A 26,186-nucleotide genomic window follows, 5' to 3' on the forward strand; every position below is an offset into this window, starting at 1 on the left:
TTTGCATTCGCAAACGGTGCGAATGCCCGTTTGCGAATGCAAAAAGCCATTTCAGAATGTACCAAAGGCATTCTGAAAGCAATTTTAAGGAATCGCTAAAATAGCGATTCCGTAAAAATTGCGACCCTGTTTAGAGAGTCGCAAATTGCGACTCTCTAAATAAGAAATCGCAAATAAGGATTCCTTATTTGCGATTTCTAAAGCACATGTAAGAAGCAATTCCTGAATGCGAATTGGGCATTAAGGAATCGCTATTTACCACCAAGTTGAACTTGGTGGTAACTATGTGCAAATTTTAAAAATGCATTCAAAATGCATTTTTAAAATTTACATGTAAAGCACACATGCCCTTTTGGCATGTGTGCACCTTACATGTTGTTAAAAAATATTTTGGGGTGCAGCAGAGGGGGGCCTTAGGCCCCCAGCACCCTGGACTTTGCATTTTCAAAAATTGTGAATTCCAGTTAGGAATTCGCAATTTGGGACATGCAAAATATTCGAAAATATGGGCCGACGGGCCCATAGATGCGAATGGGAGCCGGTATCGCAATTTGCGATTCGGTAATACAGGGATGTGGAATTTATTAAAATATCTTCTTGTCCAGTGGACAGGTTGCTTCTCAAATCTACTTGTCCTGTAAAAAGATCTACTTGTCCCTTTGGTGCCATGTAGTGTGGCGACAAATTATGGCAGCAATCTCATTATGTAAGTGCTCTGATAATAGCCTCTCTGATTATGCCAGGGCTACTACCATAGTAGCGCTTGAATACTTGCAGTTTCAATCCCTACTGTAGCAATTTCCTTATTTTGCCACCTTTCTGCAGATCTGCATACTGGGGCTGGAGGAAGCAGTAAGCAATAGTTCTAGGGCTGGAATGCCTTTGAGTTTGCAAATCTACTAACCTGCATGTTTTAAAGATTTTTACCAGCTTCTCTCTAATATTTTCCCATAATAAGAAAGGTTGGACATTTACTCCTGACAATGGCAGAATTAGAACTTCTTCCAGGGTTGGGAAGAAAGTGGCTGGAGGGAAAATGAACTTGCAAATGCTCAATAGATTTTTACATGAGCAAATCTACACATCGTATTTACCCATGCTAAAATACAGTTCACAAATATTTTATAGGGTACGACATATACCATGGGTGCACTTTTGTGACTTTCTTTAATAATTTGGGGCCACATGTAGGTAGGTTCAGATTTGCGACCTGCAAATTGCGAGTCGCAAATCCGAATGTAGGATGGTGTCCCTGACACCATCTGTGATTCGCAAGGGCTTCGCAAATGCCCGCCTCATGAATAATCATGAGGTGGGTCGCAATTTGCGACCCCCTCGCGAATGGCGGCCCTCACAGGGATGGTGGCCTGCTGGAGACAGCAGACCACCATGTCTGTGACTGCTTTTCAATAAAGCAGTTTTTTTTGTTGTAATGCAGCCCGTTTTCCTTAAAGGAAAACGAGATGCATAACAAAAATGAAAAATGAAACGTTTTCGTTTCATTTTTTCAGAGGAGGCAGTGGTCCACAGGACCACTGCCTGCTCTGAAAAAATGTTTACAGTGACATTCACAATGGGGAAGGGGTCCCGTGGGGATCCCTTCCCTTTTGCGAAAGTGTTAGCACCCATTTGAAATGGGTGCAAACTGCGATTGGTTTGCGCCCGCGTTCGCGGTCACAAAACAGTCCTACATTGCACTGCGAGTCGCAATTAGGAAGGGAACACCCCATACTAATTGTGAGTCGCAAACCCGTTTTGCGATTTGGTAACCAGGTTACCGAATCGCAAAACTGGGTTTGTGCATCGCAGTGTGCTTTTTGCATGTCGCAAACAGCGAAAGTCGGTGGGTCTTGGTCCCTAATTAGGTCTGGTGTTAACAAAGACATTTTGTTTTTATTAAACTTCTATTTCTCTCTCTTTCGGCCGGCTTTACTGTGAGTGATCGCATTCTGCTCTTCCACAAGGAGCATATTGCCACACAAAGTAGTTTTGTTCAGTGTCAGGAACTACAGTGGCAATCAGTGACGTAACTAAACTGGAGGGTGCCCCTTTGTAAAGAACATGGAGGAGCCCCCTCTCCAGACTCACTCAGGGCAGGTGCTGTGATGAAGGGGCCCCCTGGAGGGCGGCTGCGGGGCCTTTGTTATGCCGCTGGTGTGCTTTTAGAGAGTTCAAAAACTTTTTTTGGGGGGGGTTTGCCAGTGTTTGTTACAATGTTGAGGGCCTGGTAGCTCCCACAACAATAAAGTGTTACAAAAGCCATGTCAAAACAATACACGCATTGATGAAACTAAAAGACTTATAAAAATATGTCAGATCAGTTGGCTTTGTCAGTGTTTGTTTATTTTCATGCTTCCCATAATCGTGTTGAAAATGGTTACACTGATTTTCCATTAGAAATATTTTTGGGAAATCCTAGCATGCATCAACACATTTGACTAAATGACACTTCATTTGCATATAATCAGAGAGCATTCTGGGAGCATTATACTTAGCCTCATAGCCTAAACTTTTCAAACATGTATATACACGTTTTTTTTTTTGGTACTGGAACCAACGTCCGTAGTGAAGTGTGACCTTAAAACATTTATTTACAGCACTCACCCTAATAATGAAGGCTTTCAAATAATGAACCATAAATACAAGTTCGAACAGCATTATCTTTTGGAAACACGTTACCTTAACTGCAGAGAGTTCCACTCTCTGTAATCAGGCAGCCAAAGGGTTTGAGCTGCAGGGGGTTGGGCCTACTTGTCCCAAGGACAAAGTAAACATAAAAACTTGTTGCCCTTGACCCCAAACAAGATGTCCCGGGCGTCGGGCGATAGGAATTCCACATCCCTGGTAATAGCATTTCCGATTTTTAAGAAATCGCTATTACCGAATCGCAAATGTGATACATTGCATTTTGCAAATCAGAAATAGCGATTGCTTAAAAATCGCTATTTCCGATTGCAAAAGGCATTCTTGATACATCTGGCCCTTAGACATTAAAGTTGGATTAGTCTCACTATGTATCACTCCCATCCTATCATTGAATAGTCTTGTGTTCCATAGGTCAGACAATAAAGATCTATTTTCTCTGTAAAATCATCTTGCTTGACATAGATATAAATAGTGATGCATTATTTTGTGTGTGAGGGGCCCTGTAAATCTTAGTGCTGAGTTTGTGAGTTGTGCTGTGGTCTCCACCTTCTCAAATAACAGAGGCTGGCAAGATCAATTTTGCCCTCTCAGATAACCACCAATTTTTCATTTTTTCCCCAGATCTAGTAGGTATTCTCTTTGCTCGATGTTTCCAATTTTCATTGTATCAAGAAGAGACAATTAGGAAAATCGGTCCTAATTCTAGGGCTGACTGTGGGATAGTCTGAGAATAATCAGATTATTGAGTGTGATGTCATATGTTTAGGTAAGAACAGATCTAGAGGAGAATTCCTTAGAGACATTGGTGTAAGAGAAATGCAGAAATTCTGCAATGTTGGTGTGAATTGTTGTAATTTAGGGCCAGATGTAGCAAAATCCGATTTTGCGTCTTGCAAATTGCGAGTCTGAGCGACTCGCAATTTGCAAGTCGCAAAATTGGATGAAGAATGGTGTCTCAGACACCTTCTGCGACTCGCTATGGGGTCGCAAAGACCCACCTCATCAATATTCATGAGGTGGGTCGCATTTTGCGACCCTATAGCGAGTCCCTGCACTCACAGGGATGGTGGCCTGCTGTAGTCAGCAGACCTCCATGTCTGTGACTGCTTTTTAAATAAAGCAAATTTTTTTTTTCATTTTGCAGCCCGTTTTCCTTAAAGGAAAACGAGTTGCAAAATGAAAAAAATACCGAAACCATTTGGTTTCTTTTTTTTCAGAGTATGGACCACTGCCTGCTCTGAAAAAATATTTTTGGCGACATTCACAAAGGGGAAGGGGTCCCATGAGGACCCCTTCCCTTTTGCGAATGAGTTACCACCAGTGTGACACTGGTGGTAACTGCGAGTTGCTTTGCGACCGCATTCGCGGTCACAAAGCAACTCTGAATTGCGATGCGAGTCGCAAATAGGAAGGGAACACCCCTTCCTATTTGCGAGTCGCATTACCGACTCGCAATTTGAGAATGAGCATCGCGTGAGGCCGTTTGCATGGCGCAAACTGCGATTTTCGCAGTTTGCGACATGCAAACGGCTTGCTACATCTGGGCCTTATTGTATTAGTGTCACTGATTTGAGCCACGTTGTATGATTCTTAGATGGTGTCAGGATTTTGCAGAATGTTGAAGTGCTTTTATGTTTTTAATAATGTTGCGAAGTGTAGGTTGAAGCTTTTCAGGCTAGACCTGAATTATGATGTTACAATTTTTAAGTCTGGGGTTTGGCAGTGCAAACAGACCTATTGCTAACAACATTCATACATTGGGCTTGGGTCTGCCCTTTTAAACCATTCACTTTCCTCGGCCAGTCTCTTTCAGCCATTGGCTTGATACTGTGGCAAGCAAGTCATGTCTGTCTATTGTAGTATTTATCCCTAGCCTGATGCTTTTGCTAGTTTGGATGTATCCTTCCACCTTCACTTCAGTGCTTACATTGAACTACATGAGGGACTATTTTACAACTTTAACTCTTTCTTTGTAGTCTTGTTGTTTTCCCTCCTGTGTGTCTCACTCTACTGTGGTAAAACTGCATGAGTTAACATATTAAACCCAGACGTATTGACTTTGCCTATGCTTGTTATGTACAGGTATTGTTCCTTCTGCTTTGCGAGATCATGAAAGGGATCTACACTGTAGTGTAACGCCATGGAATTGTTTAAGTTTTTACTAACAACCCCTAATTGGTGTGCAGAATCAAAATTATGAAATTGACTATTCGTTTGAAGTCAGTATAAACCTTAGGAAGATTAAAGAAAAACATTGTTCCAAATGCTTTTAACTGTAAGATGACCATGCTGTAGAAGGTTTTCTGTTGCAAAACGATTATGTGTTGCAAAACTATTGTCGAAAAGAAACTATACAGCTATCCTATTTATAACCATTCATACCTTGAGAGACGTTGTTAAGGAATGAGGGAATAAATACATGCAGAGATAAAATAAGTCCAAAGCTTCAGATGTCATAACTCACAGACTAAAAAATGAAATCAGATATAATAGCGTAAGAGAACAGAATAGTGCAATTAAATACGAATAAAGATTTGTGCGCTGTAGCAGTGGTTTAAAATGCGTGTTAAAGTCTCACATGAAAGGCGGTGCAAATATGGGAATGGCACATACATGTGTCCTGTGAACTTGGCAGGTACGGTCGAGGTTTCAGAGTGTACAGTATGGGCTCAGCCGGAAGCAAAACAAAGCAGAGAAAGCAGCATTGGAAAGGAAGTTGGGCACAGCCGGTGTCGCTGCCATGTTTAGATAGAGGCAAGGAGAGGCCTGAGGTAGAAAAACCACTCTGTAGTGTGCGGCAGTATGGGGCGGTGCATAGGACGCGGAGGACAGAAAACAAACCTAGGCTTCTCAAGTAGGAAATACTTGCGGGGACGTTTAGTAGAGGCCACCCTGGGCCAGATGTCAGAAAAAGTGTCTGGTAAGATAAACCTGTGCTCACCTCTTAGAGGTCCCTGTGAATACGGACTATCATAAGCGAATCCGCTGGTAAAAATGTCAGTTCTTTATTCATTATGTTTAAGGCATTGCAGCATTGTCTAATAATGTGTAATTTGACTGTATTGCCATCTTTTAATAGAAGACGTAAATGTATTGCTTCGGTCTTGGAAAAAAACTATATCCATTGTCTTTCATGTTACGTTTTTTAGTAGAGAACTGTGCACTTTAAAGTGCTCTCAGTTGTTCCTTTATGTAAACAGATAATCAAATTACATGAGACCCTTTTTAATCTTGTGACACTTAAGAACAAAAATGGGAAGAATGCACTGTTTATGTTTAAATGTATTTCAGCTGGAGTGACAGCAGAGTCTATCCAAACTGGCAGTGCAAGTCCAGAATCATTGGGAACAGAAACCAAAGTTCAGGAGGAGGAGCATGAACTTGTCGACGATGACATCACAGCAGGTCAGCATCTGGGTTTTCCAAAGTTACAATGTAATGGATGATTTTTACATGCCTGTGTTCCACACTTTCTGTAGTTAATGTTTCTTCTTTTGGATCTGCCTTTGCTATCTCTCATTCAGGGTACCATGTGCTATATTTGTTTGAAAAGGTATGAAGTGTTTTTGCTGCAACATTGGGACCTGCATATCTATTTTTCTAAAAATATTCGCTATAGATCTGTTTGATAGCTCTAAACCGTGGTCATTTTTATAGCTGGTCCTGATAATTAATTTAAATGTCTTAAGCATTAACATTAGCAATACCAATTCAAAAAAATAGTCCCAAAAAAAGGAATGTTTCTCTAAAAGGTTGAACTTTTTACTATAAATATTGGATTTCTCCAATCTCAAATGGTGGATAATGTGGTCATTAGGCATCTGTTCATATAGAAACACAGACAGTTTCCAAGATGTGCAAATGTTTACGGAAATTATAACCCTGACGGTTTTCATTTGTTTATAATTTTTATATACATTACTCAATTTTACTGTGATACCTATTCATTGTCTTAAATTTAACATGTGTTCATGGTTATAGACATAAATATGCTATAGGAAATAAGATTTATTTAAAACTCATAAATGTTTCAGAACTAAACTTTGTTTGACATTTTATTGATCATAAAAACACATATATCTCTGTGCAGTAGACATTCCATAATATGATTTAATGTGCTGAGTATCAAAGAGTCAGAAAAAATAAATATCAAAAATAAAGAAGATTTTCAAGAATTGGTCTGCAAAATCCTTGTCCCCAGCTCAACAAATGGCACAAAAGGACTCAGAAACTTACAGTGCACGGCACTCACTCATGTAAAGCTGGACTGTTGTGTTGGTTGATGCTACTGGTGAAATGGTGTCACATGTAATGTGGGAATTAAAAGAATCATCCCAAAATTGAGATAACCATTGGTATACCATGAATAAACTACAATGATGAAATGTGCCCGCCTCCAAATCTTATGCTATATGACATTTAAAATATTATTAATTATTTTAAAGTTGTTTGCATGAAAACTGATGTACATATACAAACTGCTTTATTGTTCTTCAGTGTAGTTCAGTACTACATCTATTTGTGTATAGTTTGCAACAACCCTGAAACTGTGGCTTCCTGGACATTCTAGGATTCTCAGATTAGCCACTGATTAAACACTTCAGGATATATCTTTCCTTTGAATGCTGGTGATTTTGATGCCAATAAAGGAACTACTTAGTAGCAAAAAACGTTGTACTTCCGAGATTCCAATTCACAGATTTTTAGTTTATAAATTACTGCCCGACCCATGTTTGCGCAACATTACATGTTACACCTATGGTTTATTTTATGTATTTATTAATTAATTCTAGTAGTCACAGAATTTAGAGCAGAAGCGCTGTGCAGGTGAATTGCACAGCAATACAAAATAGCAGTAGGATGCTGTATTGGTTAAAGTAGTCCACCCAGTCTCACTTCTTGCAACCAGCAAATACAGTTGCATGAAATTGAAATGTGAGTTGTGGACACGTTTGTGATGGAGGATTCATTTGTGGAAACACACAGGCATGATGCAGGTGTATACATATATATTTATAGTACTGAATATTCCTGGCTCATCGTGATATGAGAGAAATTTGGGTGAAACAATATTTAGAACAAGAAACTACCCCAGTGCTCGGTAGTATTTTAAAAGCAGTTTTATTGGGGTTTGGTAATAGAAAGTGGTAGATATATTTTATATATTGGTCTATATTGATGGGCTGAGAATGTGCTTCTGAATCTACGGAAGAAATAAAAGAGTGAAACTTCAAACTGGAGCTGAGAGAGGGAGTAAATATGTCTTGAAAGAATGAGATGAGGTAGTTTGTGACGTGAATATTGTAAATTGCAGGAATGTGTATACTTTCAGTTTGTGCGTTGAGCGTAAGGGAGTGCATGACCATACAATGACAGTTGGCTATATATTAAGCGCTGGAAGGGGAGTAGGGATGTAAATTCTGTTCAAACCTGCAAATATTTCACAATCTGAGGTTGTCTTTTAATATCTGAAAATAAGCACCTGCTCTTTTTCTGCCTCGGATAGATTGAAGCCATCTTACAAACGTAAGGGAGTCTTGCTTAGTCACTCTTTTTAGGTCTATTGCCTTTTCTGTGATTGTTCCTGTTCCTACTGCTTTAGGATTGAAGCCAACATACATATTACTCTGCGTGTGCGACATAATCAGTAATTCCACGTACATTTTTTTTTTTAGCTATGGACATTTCAGTGAAATTTCATTATATGAAAGTTGTTTGTGTGTCATTCTCACCAAGGAGTGGGGGGGCAAGTGCTTCTATTGTAGTGAGGTTTATTGGTCATTATGTGCCTTGTGACCAGAGAAGATTGCTTCTCGGATCTAGAGTGGTGCATAAGGTGATTGGTGTGTGACACCATTAATTGCAGTTAAAGCTTCCATATTGTATAGACCAGTTGTTCTTAACCTGTGGTTCAAGGACCTCTGGGGGTTTGTGATGCCTACTCAGGGGGTCAGTGACTGCTTTCAAAATGAAATATTATTAATAGAGTAATAAAGTGTAGGTAAATAAAGTATCAACAGATAATGTCCTCACTGCTGCTGTCCCTTGGAGCTCCAAGTTCTGTTATTTTTAGGGTCGAGTCTGCGTTGCATGCGCTCGCGCATGCGTATCGCAGCGAGACGCTTTAGTGTTTAGAAAAGGGCTCGGAGCCCTGTCAACGTCACGTCAGTGTCTTTCATTGGTTCGTGGGCTTGCCTGTTAAAATCTGCTTGCCTTTATTAGTCGAAGGCATGCATACGTCATGCCTTTTCCGGTGGCTAGCCCTCCTCGAGCGCATCGACCAAGTACAGGAAACATGCGAGGCTCGCTGTTTTCTGTCCAGCTCGTGGACTACTTTTTCTCTAATTTACTAGCGCGATTTCGCTTGGCAGAAGTCGAGCGCTTTACATAGTTAATTGCACTTTTTCGGGTTACCTACATAAATACACTTTTGCCGATAGGTGAAAAGTCGGGTTAGGAGTTTACAATGCTATCAGCTCTAACATGAGCAAACGCGAGACCCGTTGCATTGCAAATGCTTGTTTACTTTATGGTCCACCATCATAAAATGAAGGTGCTTGGAGCGTTGCTGTAGAAGCCAAAAACTGAGTGTTGTCTAGAGATGCTGGGTGCATTGCAATTGGGTTTTAGGCTCCAATCGCTAAGGATACTTAAAGGATTGTTAACTATCTGCAGTCCTGCTGGTTCTTTTGTTAGCAGTGTACATGGTGTTTGCATCCTCTACCGGTTTGGAGACTCCGGTGTGATAATTGGGGATCCAATTGATGTATTTACGCGTACACAAAGCCGCCCATTGATAATACCTTCAGCTCCAGGGTGTTCCACACACAGCCCTGACTAGGACCCGCCTAGATGTTGAGAAAGCATCCGCTTCCTGAAAAAGTTGAAACGTCGAGGGTTTTACACTCAGCCTGTATCATAATACTTTTGGGGCCACCAAGGCGAAATGGATCCAGCCCATGTATGAGAGAATTGTCTTTAATTTAATACGGACAGGCTTACCAAACTGTTTGATTGATTTTTGTATAAATGGTATATTCACATTTTGTCTTGATGCACTGTACAAGCACTTTTTTTACTCATATCACATATGGAGCACCTTATTGAAAAATACTGTGAATTGATATTATCTGATTACAATATATATTGCGCAAAAAGTAACCACGTAGTTGCGACCCACATGTTTTCTCTTTTCTCTTTTTATGATTGAATCGTGTGATAAGGGCTTGTGAAAATGCTGACTTGGGAATTAATGATGATGCTTTAGGTCTATCGGACGAAACCATCCTGTTAGTGTAACGCATGACACCCAGGTTCGGAGGGACACAGTTATCCGATTGATATTTAACGTTAAACAGAACGTTAAAAATGAATCTCTTCGAGGCGTTGAATTATTGCTTTCATGCGAGCGTAAATGGATTATTTTCTAAAGGAAGCGATGTCCAATATCGTTAACATTTAAATCACAAATCGAAAGAGTGTTCCGTAGTCTGTCGACACAGTCATCCTGCTGCAGTTTATAGATTTTGTAAGCTGCAGTTAGAGTCTCTGAATTGATTGATCTATGTATAGATTTTGTTCTTGATTTTGAAAGAAAAGAATAATTTCATTGACTAGACCCTTTATAAATTGCACTATTGCAAATCAGATAGGCAAATTGGACGAAACAAGTATTAATTTTGTATATATTATTCGTTATATTTACTAGTAGGGTGTTACTTTAATTTGTAAAAGTAAAAAAAAATAAAAAAAATGAATGATTGGGATGTCAAGGTTGTTTATTCAGATTACAAAATGTGTTATTAAAAGGCACACAACAATATTTCCTATGCACTGACCATGACCTCATACCTGACGTCACAAACTGCACAACCAATCTGTTACTAGTGACATCAGATCTCGCAACTCTGTGACATCACCGAAGCCATGAATGATTGGTCTTTTCCCTGCCACGTCTCCCTAACTTCTTACCCCACTGGCCACAGATTGTGCCATGCTTAGTAGTATTTTGTTGCAGAGTGTGGCTTTCAACATTGCCTTCAGACCCCAGAAATCAGAGGGCTCATACTTTGGCTTTGCCTCGTGGGATATGGGCCTACAGAAAACAGCCAGCCAGTGATATCATTGAATGCATAATGTGGTGTCACCAATGATGTCGTTGATGATACAATGCAGAAAATAGCTGCACAGAGTTTGAATAAAGGCACTCTGAGTTTACAGTCACTAAGAGTACGTATTCTTATAGATAATATTTGTAATTGAAAACCTGCAGTATCACTTTCAAAATGCAAATTAATTCACAATACATAAAATTAGGAGGTTGTGTCCTGCAGATATGCGGGAGAGCAGTTATTTTAGTTCCAATAATGTTGTTCATGATACCAGTTGTGATGTGATACGTAACTGTCACCAGGGTCATATCAAGCAAGCCATATCTGATGTCATCTGGGTGCATAGACAAAAATTGCTTACGCAATTACTTTCACCATCAGTGTGTGTTATTTGTATTTAAAGGGCTGTCATATCATTTTCATAATACTGATGCCCACAAAATGAATACATACAGAAACTACCATGTATTTTTTGCATCTGTAAACAATTTACGAAACATGAGTTATTTCTTTTTTCGTTTTTCTCTGTGGAGGATGGCAGGGCCCCCTGGTACATCAGGGCAGGCCTCGTTTGTGCTGGCGGTTCTTTTTATATTTCTTTGCTCCTAATGTGGCACAAGGTCAGTTGTCTGCTTCCTAGGTCCTTCTTTGGTGCTGTTACTGCTAATCAAGGAAGCCTTGAGGAGTTGACAGTTTTCCTAGTCTGTTGGTATTGAAAGGTGGTCAGCTGACCCGTTTCCTGTATCAGCTGCACCAGCCTCTCAGCTTCAGTTTTGGCTCTGGGAGAGGTGGGGACAAAGATAGAGGTATACACTTGATGCTTCTCCAACCCTCTCCTGGGCCTGAGAATCTCTTGGCACTGGACAGGCCATAGAGGGTGAAGATTGCAGCCCTTTTTATTAGCCTACCTGGGTACCAGTTCATGGCCAGGCAAAGCAGGTTTTGATTCTAACTAAACCAATAACATAAACACTTAATGCACCATTCTGTAGCACCTCTGAGGAGACATGTAATGCTATATTAAGTTCTTCATGAATAAATAGGGGTTACGGCCACTTGAATTTGCTCGTACCAGCTCCTGTGCGTTACGGAGATCAAAAGTATTTCACCCCTTCAATGTGGGGCCCTTTTGGTGGGTATTATTGAACTTCTGTAAGTTGAAACATCTGACTTACAGGTCTACTCAGTTTTATTTGCAATGAGTTAAAAAGGCAGACCTGCGTTTGAATAACTGTGGGTGCTCATTTCAGAAGATCTGAAATGGCTGACAGGAGAGAGTGTTTCTCATCAGGTTTATTTTCCCCGAAACTCTGATTTGTGATCTGTTTCTCAAATCATACTGTTAGAACATTGATGTAACCATCTGGTTGTAAATATCTCAAGATTATGAACATATATATTCCAATCAGAAAAAATATTTCAAACCTCTTTCTTCATGTTAAGTTTGGTATTGTTCTGTCCAGTAGATTTTAAGTGGATATAGGTGATATCGTCCAATAATATAATTTTTTTTAGTTGTTTTTTTTGGAGGGTGGGGGCTTCTAATCTTTTTTGTCAACTTTCTGCTGTTCGTTGAGGTTTAGTGAGCTTGGTTACTATAGTGGCGTAAATCAGTCTTTTAAAAAAAAACATAAAGAACCTTTATTGGCATTTCAAAGATCTCTACTGTTCCCAAAAAACATTACTCTTTTACCGTTATTTTTATTTGTATGGTAGTCCAGACAGTTGTTCAAGTGTGCTGCAAATCAGCAGCTTCATAATTGTAACAACAGTCGTTGGTTACCAACATCCTGACTAAACCTTGCATTATGATATTGAACTTTTAAATCACATTTTCTAAAAATGCTGCCAGCGCCTGTGCCGTCACACCCCAGAAAAGCCGGTCCCCCACTACATTATCATCTCTCCTCCTCCGTCTCATATGTGCCTCCTCTGCTCCTGCCCATTCCAATAAATCATCTATTCAGGCTGTGGTGTAAATGAGCCTTCCACACTTTGTGATGTTAGGTTAGTGGCACATACATGGGGGCATCATATGAAATCTGGGGATGATAGCTGATCAAGATCACCCTTGCATCCCAGGTTTCTGAAGATATGAGCTAGGAAGCCTGCCATCATTGCCAGCTCATATGCAATTTTTTTTCACAATTGTGGCAACTACAAAACAAAGTTGGCAGTCCGCTGCAACTGCAAAATGAATGCTACTACCATTGAAGCTAAAGTGCTCCTGTAATGCTGGGGTGTGCACGCTGACCACCCAGAAGTCACAACTGCCAAGACTATCCGCAAAGTTGTCTTTGCCCCAGAGGCTTCACCTGTCAAATCACTGTCCCTCTAGTCTAGCCTACGGAGTCTGCAACTGCAGTAGCCTGTAAGCTGCCTGAGGAGGCTGCCATACCAAGAGCGCTGAAGTCTCCCCATCTCCTGAAATGCCCCAGCCCCAACAGCTCCAAACTTGCTGCTCGAACAGGACCGCTGCACACATCTCTATAACCACTGTTACGACTGCACCTCTGGAAAAATAGGCAGTGATGAGGCTGCAGAGTGTGTACGAATAAGATTGAGGCATGGTTAGAAGCCTGCTTCCTGAACTAAGACTTTCCATCCTAATATTGAACTGAAAGAACATCGAACTGAATCGAACTGAACTGATTGCACACATATATGTTAGGGTAATTTAGTGACGGCACCTGTGTCTGTCCAGCAATACTAGGCTACTCTGTTAGCAAAGATGGTCCAGAAGGATGTAGCACCTAGACTCAAACAGATTTTAAGCCTGTATTGCATTTCCCTAGTTGTGCTGTGTAGTATTGTATATTGCTTTTACACAAAAGACTCAAGCATACAAAAGTGATGGATGAAATGCTTGAATTAATCTTAGGCACTGCTAATTACTCGGGCCGCATTGCATTTCATCATTTCTTTGCACACCATGCCACCTCAGCTTGGAGCCAACCTTATGCAAATCAGTCTTGAGCCTGCTTCAGTGGGAACAGTCAAGACTGAACTGCCAGGCCAGGTCCTTCCTGAACCAGAACACAAGCAACCCAGGACCAGTTTCCCCCTAGTTAGGGCTCAATACCCAGTGATACAGTGTGCACAGGACCCTCAGCCACCGCTAATTACTCTGGCTGCATCCCAGTCCATTGTTATTTTGCACACAATGCCACCTCAGTTTGGACCCTGCCTTATGCAAATCAGTCTTGCCCATGCTCAATAGGAACAGTCCAGCCCGAACTGCCATGTCAGGTCCTCCCTGAATTGCAACACAAGCAACCCAGGACTGGTTTTGCCTTGGTTAGGGCTTGTCAGCCAGGTAAATCTTGGTTCCAGTGACACAGTCGCCATTTGTGTTGGCACCTGTCCATCAGTTAAGTAATGTGCAAGCGCATATTACTGTGAAGATGAGATCATTTTTAAAATAGAAATTAGCACCATATGAAACAACTTTCTGAGCTGTGTCAACAGTTGCATGCAGTTAGTAAGTACGATGGGGTAGATCACTTTCCTGAGTAATCCACAACACATTTTGAAAGAACAAATCTTCAGTTTGTACCCCCTTGACTGTTGACTGAAAAAGACGCTGGGAGTTTGCAAAGCCAGCAAAAGCTAGATTTCAGATTGCTTTAAAATTAGGGAATCTAGTGATTTCCTATACAGTTATTTCAATAGGGTAATCACTACAGTTTATTCCCAGTGTGTTTTAAGAAGCTTCCATCTGTGAAGGATGCATTATTGATTTAAGAAATTTGAGGAACAGGTTTGGTTATACTAGTTTGTTAATATGAGGAGATCAAACATTCCAGGTTATCAGAACATATTTGATAACTTCAAAAGCTCCTGCTGCCAGAGCTGGGCCCGGAAGTGGGCACGAGATGAGGAAAAGGGAACATTGTCGCTCTAAGTCTCCATCTGCGGAGCCTGTGTTGGGTCGGCTCTGCGACTCCCTGAGTTTTCGGGAGCCAAAGCGACCCCTGCCCAACTCAGAAAGCTGTATGAGGCTGTGTGCCTCATTTTTAGGCAGTCTGACTCTGCAGGAGCACCTTCGGGTCCTGTGGTTCAGAAGGGGCCCCTTCGATTTCTGTACCGACGACTTTGTCCTTAGCTCTGAGTGGTACACAGGGATCCGTTCCTGGATCCGAACCAGCGTCAGTTGTGTTATCTCAACCTTCCCCAACGCCTGTTCTGATGCTGACATTCCCGGCGCCTCCTGTGCCCCCAGGTGGTGCCGAACCCATCCTGATTGCTGACTCAGACACAAATCTGGATCTGTGTTGCATGATGCATATATTCCAACAGGGGCCTTGCCCTCTATGTTGGATCTTGACCCTTATTCTTAGAGGTCGAGGTAAAGAGAGGAATGAGAGGAATCGCTGGACCCTTTGGAATGCCTGCTCCAAGACCCTATGGACTGGCGTGCCGACCTGGGTGAAGCCAGTGGTGTGGTTACTGCCTCAGACACTGGCATGCTTTCTCTCCCTACCGAGGAGGGAGCGTCCTACTCGATGGTGGTGCGGAGAGCGGCTGAGGTCTTGGGCCTGAAGGTGTGTTAGGTGGCAGTCAGGACTAACCTCCTGAAAGAGGTGCTTCAGCCTAGGGCTTCATTCTCTGACCCCTTTTGCCCTTTAATGAAGCCCTTACTGATGTACTGCTTGGATACCTGGTCCATACCCAGCACAGGGGCTCCTGAGGACAGAACTATTGCCCGCCACCATTATTGCCCTGCTCCAACTGACCCAGAGATCCTGACGCAAACCGCACCCCACCCCAAGAGCTTGGTTACCCAAGCCTCTAAATCCAAGGGCAGGTTCCTTTCTGCACTCTTGGATAGGGAATCCAAGAGGATGGACCAACTTGGGAAGAAGATGTTTTCTTTTGCCAGCCTGGTACTGCGGTCTGTGAACACCTCATGGCTTTTGGCATGTTACTCCCACACACTGTGTGATATGGTTAAGCAAGTGCTGCCACATGTCCGGGAGGAAACCCAGCTATACTCTCTCAGGTAGTTGCTGATGGAAGAGATGCAGCAAAGTTCATGATCCAATGCAAACTGGACACTACCGACTCATTGGGCAGAGTGGTTGCATCAACTGTTTTCCTGAGGTGCCACTGCTGTTTGAGGATGTCTGGCTTTTCGGGGGATGTCCAATCCAACTTTATGGACATGCCCTTTGACACCCGTCCCTTCGGAGAAAAAGTAGACTGTGCTTGAGTGCTTAAATGATTCTCATGCTATGGCCACGTCCTCGGACCTCACTACTGTTCTTCGCCCTCCTCTGTCTGCTTTTCACCATTTTCGTGGCTACGAAAGGGGCGTCCCGCCACATCTATTCACATTCAGCAACCGTGCCGCGCTTGCTGCCCAGCCCCTGCATGGCCAGGGATGTAGGATCCACTCTCCTTGTGGATCAGGGAGCCAGCGTTCTCGCCAGTCCTCTGCCCTACCCCCTCTGCAGCCGCCTCCAAAACTTACTAGTCTGACTCTTCTTCACCAAGGGCCAGTCGGAGGCAGGAATGACCATCACCTGCTCCTTTGGCAATCCACCACATCAGACAGGAGGGTTTTGCAGATAGTCCAAAGGGGGTACTCCCTCCCCTTCGAGACTACCCCGCTATCAATTCCACTCTCCTACGATCGGATGACTGAGGATCATTTGGCAATTCTCCACGAGGATGTTACGGCTCTCTTGGCCAAGGGAACCATAGTGAGGGTCCCTGTACCAGAAGTGGGTTGTGGTTGTTATTCCAGCCACTTTCTGGTGCCCAAAAGGACAAGGGCCTCTGCCCTATCCTAGACCTTTGGTCCCTCAATTTCTTCCTCAAAAAGGAGAAGTTCAAAATGCTTACTCTGGCTCAAGCTTTTTCTGCCCTAGAATGAGGAGACTGGATGGTAGCGTTGGACTTTCAGGAAGCTTACTTCCACATTCCCATCCTGCATGCCCACAGATGTTACATGTGGATCACAGTAGGCCACAAGCACTTTCAGTTCACCGTGCTCCCATTTGGCCTTACCAGCGCCCCTCAGGTATTCACCAAGGTGATGATGGTGGTTGCAACTCATCTACGTAGATCAGGGGTTTCAGTCTTCCCCCTGTCTCGACAAGTGGCTGTTGAAGGCCGGCTCGCCCTAGGCTGTCATCTCTCACCTTCAGTCTACGGCAGACCTCCTGCATTCGCTGGTGTTCACTATCAATGTGCCAAAGTCACTCCTGACTCCCTCTCAATCGCTCCCTTTCATCAGAGCTGTTCAGGACACAGTGCTCTTTCGGACTTAATCTCCCACGTGGCGAGTCCAGGATACTCAGACTATGATACTGATATTTCAGTCTCTGTCCTGGATTTCGGTAAGAATGACTGAGGCTGCTGGGCCTCATGGCCTCCTGCATCCAGCTGGTGACAAATGCCATGTGGTATATGCGGGATCTGCAGTGGACCCTGAAGTTCCATTGGGCACAGCTTCAGGGGAATCTCTCCAACATGGTCCAGATCTCGGAGGGAACTGCACAAGATTTGCAGTGGTGTTAATGAACCGGTCAGGGGAAGATCCCTTTTAATTTCCCAACCAGATCTCAGAGTAGTGACAGATCCATCACCCCTGGGGTGGGGCGGCCATCTGGGAGAGCCAGAGATCAGTGGCGCCTGGACTCCACATCAACTTGTTGGAACTGTGGGCGATCAGGCTATCATTGAAAACATTTCTTCCCTCAAGGGGAAGGGAAGGCAGGTGTTCACATACTAGACCCCCACCATGTGGTACTGCAACATTCAGGGCAGGTGGGGTTGTGGAACATTTGTCAAGAGGCACTGTGCCTCTGGATGTGGCTGGAATAACAGGGCATTTCCCTGGTGGGTCAACATCTGGAGGGCTCTCTGAACAACACAGCTGATGAACTCAGCCGTCAATGATTTGTCATTCACGAATGGCATCTCCATCTGGAGGTGGGCAAGTCTCTTTCAGAGGTGGGGAAAGCCTTGGTTAGATTTGTTCGCCTCCGCAGAGAATGCGCAATGTCAGCAGTATTGCGCATTGGAGTTTGCAAGGCGCCAGTTGCTTGCCAACACTTTTAATTTCAAGTGGAACTCAAGCCTCCTGTACACCTTTCTGCCCATACCACTTCTGCCCAGAGTTCTCAGGAAGATCAACAATGACTGGGTTGTGGCTCTGGACTGGGCCCAAGGGATCTGGTATCCAGAGCTATTGACGTTGGCCATTGATCCTCCGATCGGGCTGCCCCTTTGAGACGATCGTCTGTTTCAGCAGCAGGGGAGGGTTGTCCACTCAAACCTGTACAGTCTCTGCCTTCTTGGGTGGAGATTGAGCAGTGACAGTTGACAGCTTTTAAACTTCTGCCTGAAGTCTGTAATGTAATCTTGACAACCAGGCGTCCCTCCACCAAATTTGTATACGTCTGTTGTTGGAAGAAATTTGTGGCATGGTTCACAGACAAGTCTATTGATTCCCTTTCTGCCCCTCTCTCTGAGGTTCTATTGTTTATACTTTAGTTGGCCCAGCAAGGCTTTGCTATGGGCACTCTCAAAGGTTATTTGTCTGCAGTCTCTGCTTTTTTACTGTTGCCTGATCACCCTTCTGTGTTTAAATCTCCTATTGTAAATAGGTTCCGCAAAGTCCTTACTCATATGTTTCTTCCATCCCCATTTATTATGTACAATGGGACTTGAATTTAGTTTTGACATTACTGATGTGGACTCCTTTCAAGCCTTTCCATAATTGTCCTCTCAGGTTTCTCACTTTGAAAACAGTCTTCCTTGTGGCCATCGCATCTGCCAGCAAGGTGAGTGAGCTGAGGCATTGTCATCTACACTGCCCTACCTTTCAATTTATCCTGACAAAGTTGTGTTTCGCACTCGGGCCTCCTTTCTGCTGAAAGTGGTCACGTTCTTACATGTAGGCCAATCCATTACTGTGCCTACTTTTGTTGCACCCCGCATCCTTCTAAGGAAGAGGAGAGACTCCACCACCTGGACACAGTAAAATGCTGGCATTCTACCTTGATCGTACCAGAGAGTTCCTGTGTGTATGATCAACTCTTTGTTGGTTATGTGGGTGCAAAGAAAGTTTAGACAGGGCAGAAAAGAACCATCTCCAGATGGGTTGTACTCTGCATTAAAATGTGCTATGCCTTGGCTAAGAAACAACCCCCCCTAAGGGTTTTCTTGCGGATTCTACCAGAGCTAAAGGTGTAACCACTGCATTAGCACGCAGATTTCCAGTCCTGGATATCTGTCAGGCAGCAACGTGGGCATCTCTGCACACGTTTACAAAACACTACTGCCTGGACAGTCAGGTCTCTAGGGGCAGCTACTTTGCCTGTTCGGTCCTGCAGGATTTTCTGGTGTGATCTTAGTTCGCAGACCCACCTCCAGGGATCTTTTCTAAGGTATCTTTTCTAAGTTATCTTTTCTAAGGTAAGAAATCTGCAACTAGATGTCTCTATCCGGTGGACAAGTTCCTTACCTTCGGTAATGCCTTATCTAGTAGAGACAGTGTCTAGTTGCGGATTCCTAAGGAAGTAATCTGCAGCTAGTTTTTTTGTATCAGATGGACAAGTTACTTACCTTCGGTAATGCCTTATCTTATAGAGACAGTATCTAGTTGCAGATTCCTTACCGAACAACCCATCCTCCCCGTTCTGCAAACTGATTTCAAGGGACGGGGATTTCCCTTTCAGGGCCCTAGTTTTGTCGCACCAGTGATCATTGTTCTTCTGGCCTGGTAAGTGGTGAAAAGAAACTGACAACACACCAGAGTGGTGCCTTTATTTTACCCGTGACATCATTTCAGGCACAGACAACGCTGGTGACAGATGTAGAGCTCATCAGTGCCACCTAACGGCCCGCAGGGGTACTGCTCGAGAAAAATATTCAGATCCAGACTGATGCCTGGGGAAATTATAAGGTAAGGAATTTGCAACCAGATAGTGTCTCTAGGCGTTACGGAAGGTAAGTAACTTGTCCATTTTAGATATATGGGTTGGCTAAAAAGTCCAGTATGATGACAAAGTGACTACATATTTTCTTATTGATTTGAAACTCAGGGCACCAAGTATTTTTTGCTACTGTTTACTAGGGCGTGGGTAACGGTGAAGAACAGGGAAAGATTCCATAGGGACATATGTTTGAAGGAGCGTTTCATACACATGCCCTGTGACTACAGTGCCCCTGAGCAGCTGGTCCATGTGAACACCTGGGGAAGCAAACTCGACAAACTCTTACGGTGCTGGCAAACACATATCATAATAGTTATTGCTAAGTGTCAACAAACGTGTTATACAACTTGGGGTGTCAAACTCGCCCTCTGCTGCAAACATGTTGCACCTCACGTTGTTTATAATGTTATTTGAAATGTTTTGCGGAAAAAAAACTTTGTGCGTATACCAGTCCTTCTACAACAAGGTACTTTTATCAAAATATTTGTATTTTGAATCTGCAGTCACCTTCTGAACGTTCCGAACCGTGAGTACTTCTCGGCTCTCAGTCTCACCGAGTAATATCCTTCTGAGAGTCTCAGGTGCTGTGATGGCGCATAACACGGATCTGCGGGGCCCAGTGTCTTCCACATGTATTTTTCAAGTTTGTGAAACAAATATTTAAGCGAAAAAACTAGAAAATGCTTAATTGTTGACACCGTATGGTACGAATTAAGATGTAAACTGCACAGCTCTTCTTGATTTGGGATATAGAATTGGAACATCGTGGCATTGTTAATTCGTCCTTTTAAAAGTAATGCAAATTTTCCTTAAGTATTAAGCGCCTAAATCATCTTCAGTAATGTAGGATAATGTTTAGGTTTATCCACTTCTTTTCCTCGCAGACAAGAACTGTAAGACTGCAACACCCGCAGTGTCTGACCGCTAGCGATGGTGAACTTTAAACCCGCATCTGGTGATAAACCAGCGGCAGCCACGGGGCCCATTTTATATGAAAGGATGAGGTGATTTACGTGCGCTTCTTAAAATTCTTTCCCTGTCGAGTTACAGAAGGAACACTAAAGCTAGCAGAGAAGGTCATCGTCTAGCAAACCCCATAAAACAAGACTCTGCTGTCCATCCCAACATGCTCTGTTTTTAAAGAGTTTCTGTGCGCGGGTTAGATGCCCCCTCCCCCCCCCCTTAGAATGATAACATTTGAAGGGGTGTAAGGACGTGTAAAATCGTTTTGAAGCACACCTGTGTGTCAGCAGAGCCAGAGGTCAATCCACCCAGTTATCTACCTATTGAAAAAAGGGAGGAGTGGGAGGAAGGTGAGGAGGCAAGAATAAGGAGCGCCGTGAAAAGAAACAAAAACAAGCATTTGCAATGCAATAGGTCTCGTGTTTGCTCGAGTTAGAGCTATTAGCATTGTAAATTCCTAACTGGACTATTCTTGCCACATAAATAGAAAATGAAAGTAAAACAGTTAACATAAGTATGCCGATTCAAAGCGCCACGGCCGCCATGAGCATGAAGGAGAGACACAAAAGGAAAAAGAAGTTTGCTTGCATTTAAACATATCAGCAAAAGTGCAGTTATTCATACAACAGGGTAGATGGCCAAGGCAGTACCAAAACTGTCCCAAGGAGGGACAAACGTAAATCATTTACCATTGATAACAAGGGATTTGTGAAAGGCAAGCCCATGAACAAGTGATAGTGATGGGCGTGCGTTGCCACAGATTGATTACAACACGTCGGAGTGCTTGCACGCTCAACATAAAAAATGAGACACGAGTGCCAGCAGCCTTCAGAAATAGTGTTGAAACACACTTTTCTTTGCACCTAGGTGTTCAGGCGACTGCTGCAAGGAGTAACTTTAGAGGTCGAAGCCCTGGGCGTGTGCCCAGCTCTTACATATTAAAGGCTGGTCATGCCTCCAGCACAGTATTCTGGGGAATTTAAAGATGGCCACTTCACGTGGTCTAGGAAAAGGCCTTCCCAGGGAGACTCAGCCCCACCCACAACTGACATAGCTGCCTACTCCTTTCCCACCATAACTTCAAAACAGAACACCGCATTTGTTTGACTCCAGATGTCTGGCCTTCTTCCTTTCTTTTTGTAGGCTTGGGCTTGGCCAGGGGCAGTCTGAAGGGCTAATGAACCCATGCAGATTTCCTCCCCACCCCACCCCTTCCTTTCCCAGGACTGGGCCAAACACAGGTAATGACTCTGCTGTGTGAGGGGGCCTTTGCACCTCTTGCTGGCCCGCAAAGTAATTACCTTGACCCAGTGAAGGGAGGGGCACTAAGCAAGAAAACTATGCCAATTCTTAAAGTGCCATAAATAGTACAGTTATCACATTTGTGACAGTGGATCTGCTCTCAGTGTACAAGTTCACTCTAAAATTGATACCAGACCAGTATATCTGGGTCTAAGTATGTTGAAACTACAGTGATGCAGATTTTGCCCATAACATATAACACGGTGAGCACACAGCCTTTTCAGTAAACCCTACAGACCCACACTGTAACAGCACAACCAAATTATCAGGCCTACACCAGGTCGACAGCAGTCCCTGAAGGGTTTTGCCTGTGACAGGCAACCTGTGCAGATACTGGGCTGAGCTAGACAGTAGTCTTACATGCTCAGTCGGCACAATGTGCACACATGTATGTTCATGTGTAACCAGTGCATAGCTTCTTACCCTAGCTGAGCAGCAGCTGCCTTATCATAAAGCCAGACATTTGAGGTTAGCACTCTCAGTCTATTTCCATAGAATTTACTGTGAGTGATATTTACTCACTGTGAAAGTCCAAAAACCAGGTAGGCAAAAGCACAAAATCCAAGGCGATTAAATGGGTGGAACTCATTTGCTACATACACCACCTGACAACACACCACTGTTTACTACAATTTGATGGAAACATTGACTCATGATGTTTGTCACCATTCAGCACAACTTTAGTGCCCCTCCAGTATAAGCTAATGCTGATGCCATAGGACACCTATAGGAGGCACTTAGGGCCATATGTACGAACACACTTTCCCATTGACACAGAATGGGAAAAACCCTTTTGCTACATCTGGCCCTTAGTGCTCTAAAGAAGCCACGTTGAAGCTACCAATTTATGAACATTTTGCCTGGCAATTTGGTCGGTATGAACTGAAAGGGATGGTCATTATTGCTTTTATTCATTTTATAAAAAACAATTGGCTTTTATATACGAAATACCGACAGTGGTGGCTATCTTGGAAATCTATTTTATTGAATTATTTAGTAGATTTTTAATGTTCCAAAATGGCCTTTTCAATATAGCCATCTTGAAATTGTACAACCTTATCAAATGATGCGAGAATATAGAATCCCAATATGAGCACGGCTTTGTGTCACATTACACGACGTTACATCTGTATGCAAGGTGATGCAATATGGCCGCAATATTTGAATTCAGCTTCACCTTCACATAGGCTGTTGTTTAGTGAATCTTGCCTTTTTCATTCTTGTCAGGGGTCAGCCCCTCTCTCTATATCAGCCAGTACAGTTTCAACTTCTTCCAGGCCACATCTGTAGAATCCCTCCAGAGGGCTAGTATTGCTTCCATTCTTGGGGAACAGCGTCTTTCAAAATGGTATACCCAGTTAGATGTCCAGTTTCACTGTTGGATCACCAAGTCCAGAATTCCAGAATAAATACAAACTATTTGCTTAACGGTGCAGTATTTGCCCATCAGCTGGGGTCAGGAAGGAAGGCATGGCCAACCCGAAGATGTGCCATGTTCAAAATCTATAATGTAGCGAATCAAATGAGAGACACATTTTCGTGTGTTTTCTTCACTTAAAAGGGATGGGGAACAAGCACCTACTGGTGTCACACAACTTAAAAAATATCACACCCTGCTACAGCTCCTTCCCAGCTCCCCCTCCCTTTGGGGAATGGACCCAGTGGTGCATGCTCTCCATGGAGGAGCATACAAAAGTTTTTAGTATATTCATCAGTGCTACAGTGATATAAGGTGGAGGTGCTCTGGTCTTCGGATCAGAGACAGCCTTTTGTTTCTGTTCAATATATCCATTCTGATCACTAATATTTAGTGCGTGCGTGATGTTATCTCGACACTGAATTTGTATGAGTAGAAAACATACCCAGTTACTAGCACAGTCAGGCTTCCACCATCATATTCACTAGTTTGGTGCTTGCTGCGTTGACCACAATTCTAGAAAAATGCTGTTCTGTTTTTCATGCATACTGCTAGTCTTGTCACCTCATTATAGGCCGTTCTGGAGGCTGTCTTGAGTTGCTACTTCAAAGGCTGTCAAAAGGAGGTTATTCAAAATGGAATTTATGGCGATACCCATTCCATAGCCTGGATGAAGTCCTGTATGATCTGAGTTGACGATCTCATTGAATCAGTATTTTCCAGTAATGGTTTGATACCAGTGTTATCCATAATTTATGCAAATAAATTGATAATTTACTAACTCCATGCTATCAGTCAAAGTATTTTTTTGAAGAGATGTTGTTTGATCTTTGTTTCTATGATAAGAGGTGACAAATGGAAAGCAAGAAGTAATGCACCTGTCACTTCTTCATATTGGCTTTTAATGTAATTCAGTTGCTGAATGGTCTACCAGGATTTCCTGTTTACCGTGACATTACCTAGCAGAGATCTCGCACTGACCTACCAGCTGCTGTTTTTGTTGATCTTGGCAGCTGTCTTTTGTGTCTATTGGTGTTTCAGAACGTCGCTGGTTCTGTTCCTGGCTTGCAGTGTACTTGTGCCACTGAACTAAGGCATCATCTTTGGTGCTTATGGGCTTCATCCATTGCTGGTTTAACTCACCAGATACTTCTTTTTCCATTTGTTCCACTTAGAAAATCTCATTTATACTGTCTATATCCCTAGAAGTAGCCTCCTAGTTTAATTGGCTTTTTGTGTTAATATCCACAGTATTCCTAGTGGAAATGCTACTGTGTCAGATACCAATAATGAAGTTAGAACGTCATATGCATGTATTGTGTTCTTTTCCTTATCTATATTACTTGGGCAGCACTACCACCAGTGTAGTTATATTTAGGTCATACTATCCATTAAAAGCGTATTTATTGTTTCCATAATACGTTTGGTGCAATTCTAATCTTCACAAAACTTTCCAAAAAAAGAGTTCATGCACTTTGACACCTTTATGGAAGATTTTGCACTGATCCTTTAAGCTGTGCCCAAGAAAACTGGAGTCCCAAATGTGTGGTTTCCCATTTTAATTCCCAAAGGAAAGTTTGCTCTCTGATACCGAAAAAATGGCTCAACTGAATTAAACCAGATTTGGCTCAAAGTTAGAACTTTACTGATAAAGCATGTCTTTTGTGATTTTCTGTATGTCTGTTCAGCCGTTTTTGATTAAATCTGCTTTTGAAGAGGGGCTTTGGTTGTGCATAAAGCGGTTAATACTCAGAAAAAGTGAGAGATATCTGGACCATTGGGTACCGCAGGTGAACTCAAATAAAAAAAATCATGGGTGAAGAGGTGTGGACTGTGCATTGATGGCTGCCACAGGGAGCTCCCTCCTTGCCTGCAACCAAATGATACTGCTGGGATCTGGGGTGGGCCTGATCTGCCCATGTCTGCCACATCTATATCGCTGGCGTGGCTGGGTCTGCGCCCTTCCTGCAAGGTGCCGGCGGAGGCTCGATCCCTGGAAGTGAGCGCTGGGACGCGGCACGCCAGAACGTCAGCCCGGGCCGGAAGGCGACAGAGCGGTGATGAGGAGGTAAGCCGCTTGCTGAGATTTGCTGCCTCGGATGTGGCTGGCCTGGATCTTCTGTGCTAGGTGCCCCGGACCAGAGGCAGAGATTGCACGGGCCCAACTGGGAGATATTGTGCCTCCCATTGGCCTCGGGCGACTCGCGAGGTGAGTGTGGCTGTGGGGGGAACCTTGGGCTGTTGGACATGGTTAACCTGGGGCTGCTGGAGCTCTTCCCCACCGTCCCAGCTTGTCCCCTGGTACCATTGGGGTGTTGCCTAACTGTGCTGCTCATTCCCTCCCGTTGCTGAGAGAAATTTACCCCAGAGGTGCAGGCCTTCTGGAGCTGGGGCAGTCCCAGGCCTGCTCGTGCCCCCCCCCCCCCCCCCCCACTCCCCCCCCAGACGGCGATGCTGGGGTATGACGAGGGCTGGCAGAGTGTACGGTGTGGCCTCCTCTGGCGCCCTCCGCCCCCTTGTGGTCTTCTGAGGGCCTGAATGGTGGTGCCCTAAGAGCATGCAGGTATAGGAAGTGAGCTCCTGACCAATGCCACCATTTCAGAGGATCTTATGCGAACATCCTCGGGGGAGCCCTGGGCCACTGGATGTGGCTGGCCTGGGACTGTTGAAGCTCTTCCCCAATGCCCCGCTTGCCCCCTGCTGCCATTGGGAGGCTGCCTAACTGTAGGGCTCACGCCCTCCTCCTGCCGTGAGGAAATTACCCTGGAGATGCGAGGCCTTCTGGAGCCGGGGTGGCAG

At 43.6% G+C, this 26,186-nt stretch overlaps 1 protein-coding gene across 4 annotated transcripts in view; it reads left to right on the forward strand.

Moving 5' to 3' along the window:
* The window catches only part of WDR7 (WD repeat domain 7), a 972,184-nt gene that overhangs the window by 424,884 nt on the left and 521,114 nt on the right, over positions 1-26,186 (forward strand). For all 4 annotated transcript variants that reach the window (XM_069219934.1, XM_069219942.1, XM_069219953.1 and 1 more), the window contains one exon: positions 5,938-6,051. In XM_069219934.1, coding sequence (XP_069076035.1) covers positions 5,938-6,051 — 114 coding nt within the window. The remainder of the gene's footprint in view (positions 1-5,937; positions 6,052-26,186) is intronic.

Source organism: Pleurodeles waltl, chromosome 1_1, assembly GCF_031143425.1.
Source record: "Pleurodeles waltl isolate 20211129_DDA chromosome 1_1, aPleWal1.hap1.20221129, whole genome shotgun sequence".
NCBI lineage: Eukaryota > Metazoa > Chordata > Amphibia > Caudata > Salamandridae > Pleurodeles > Pleurodeles waltl.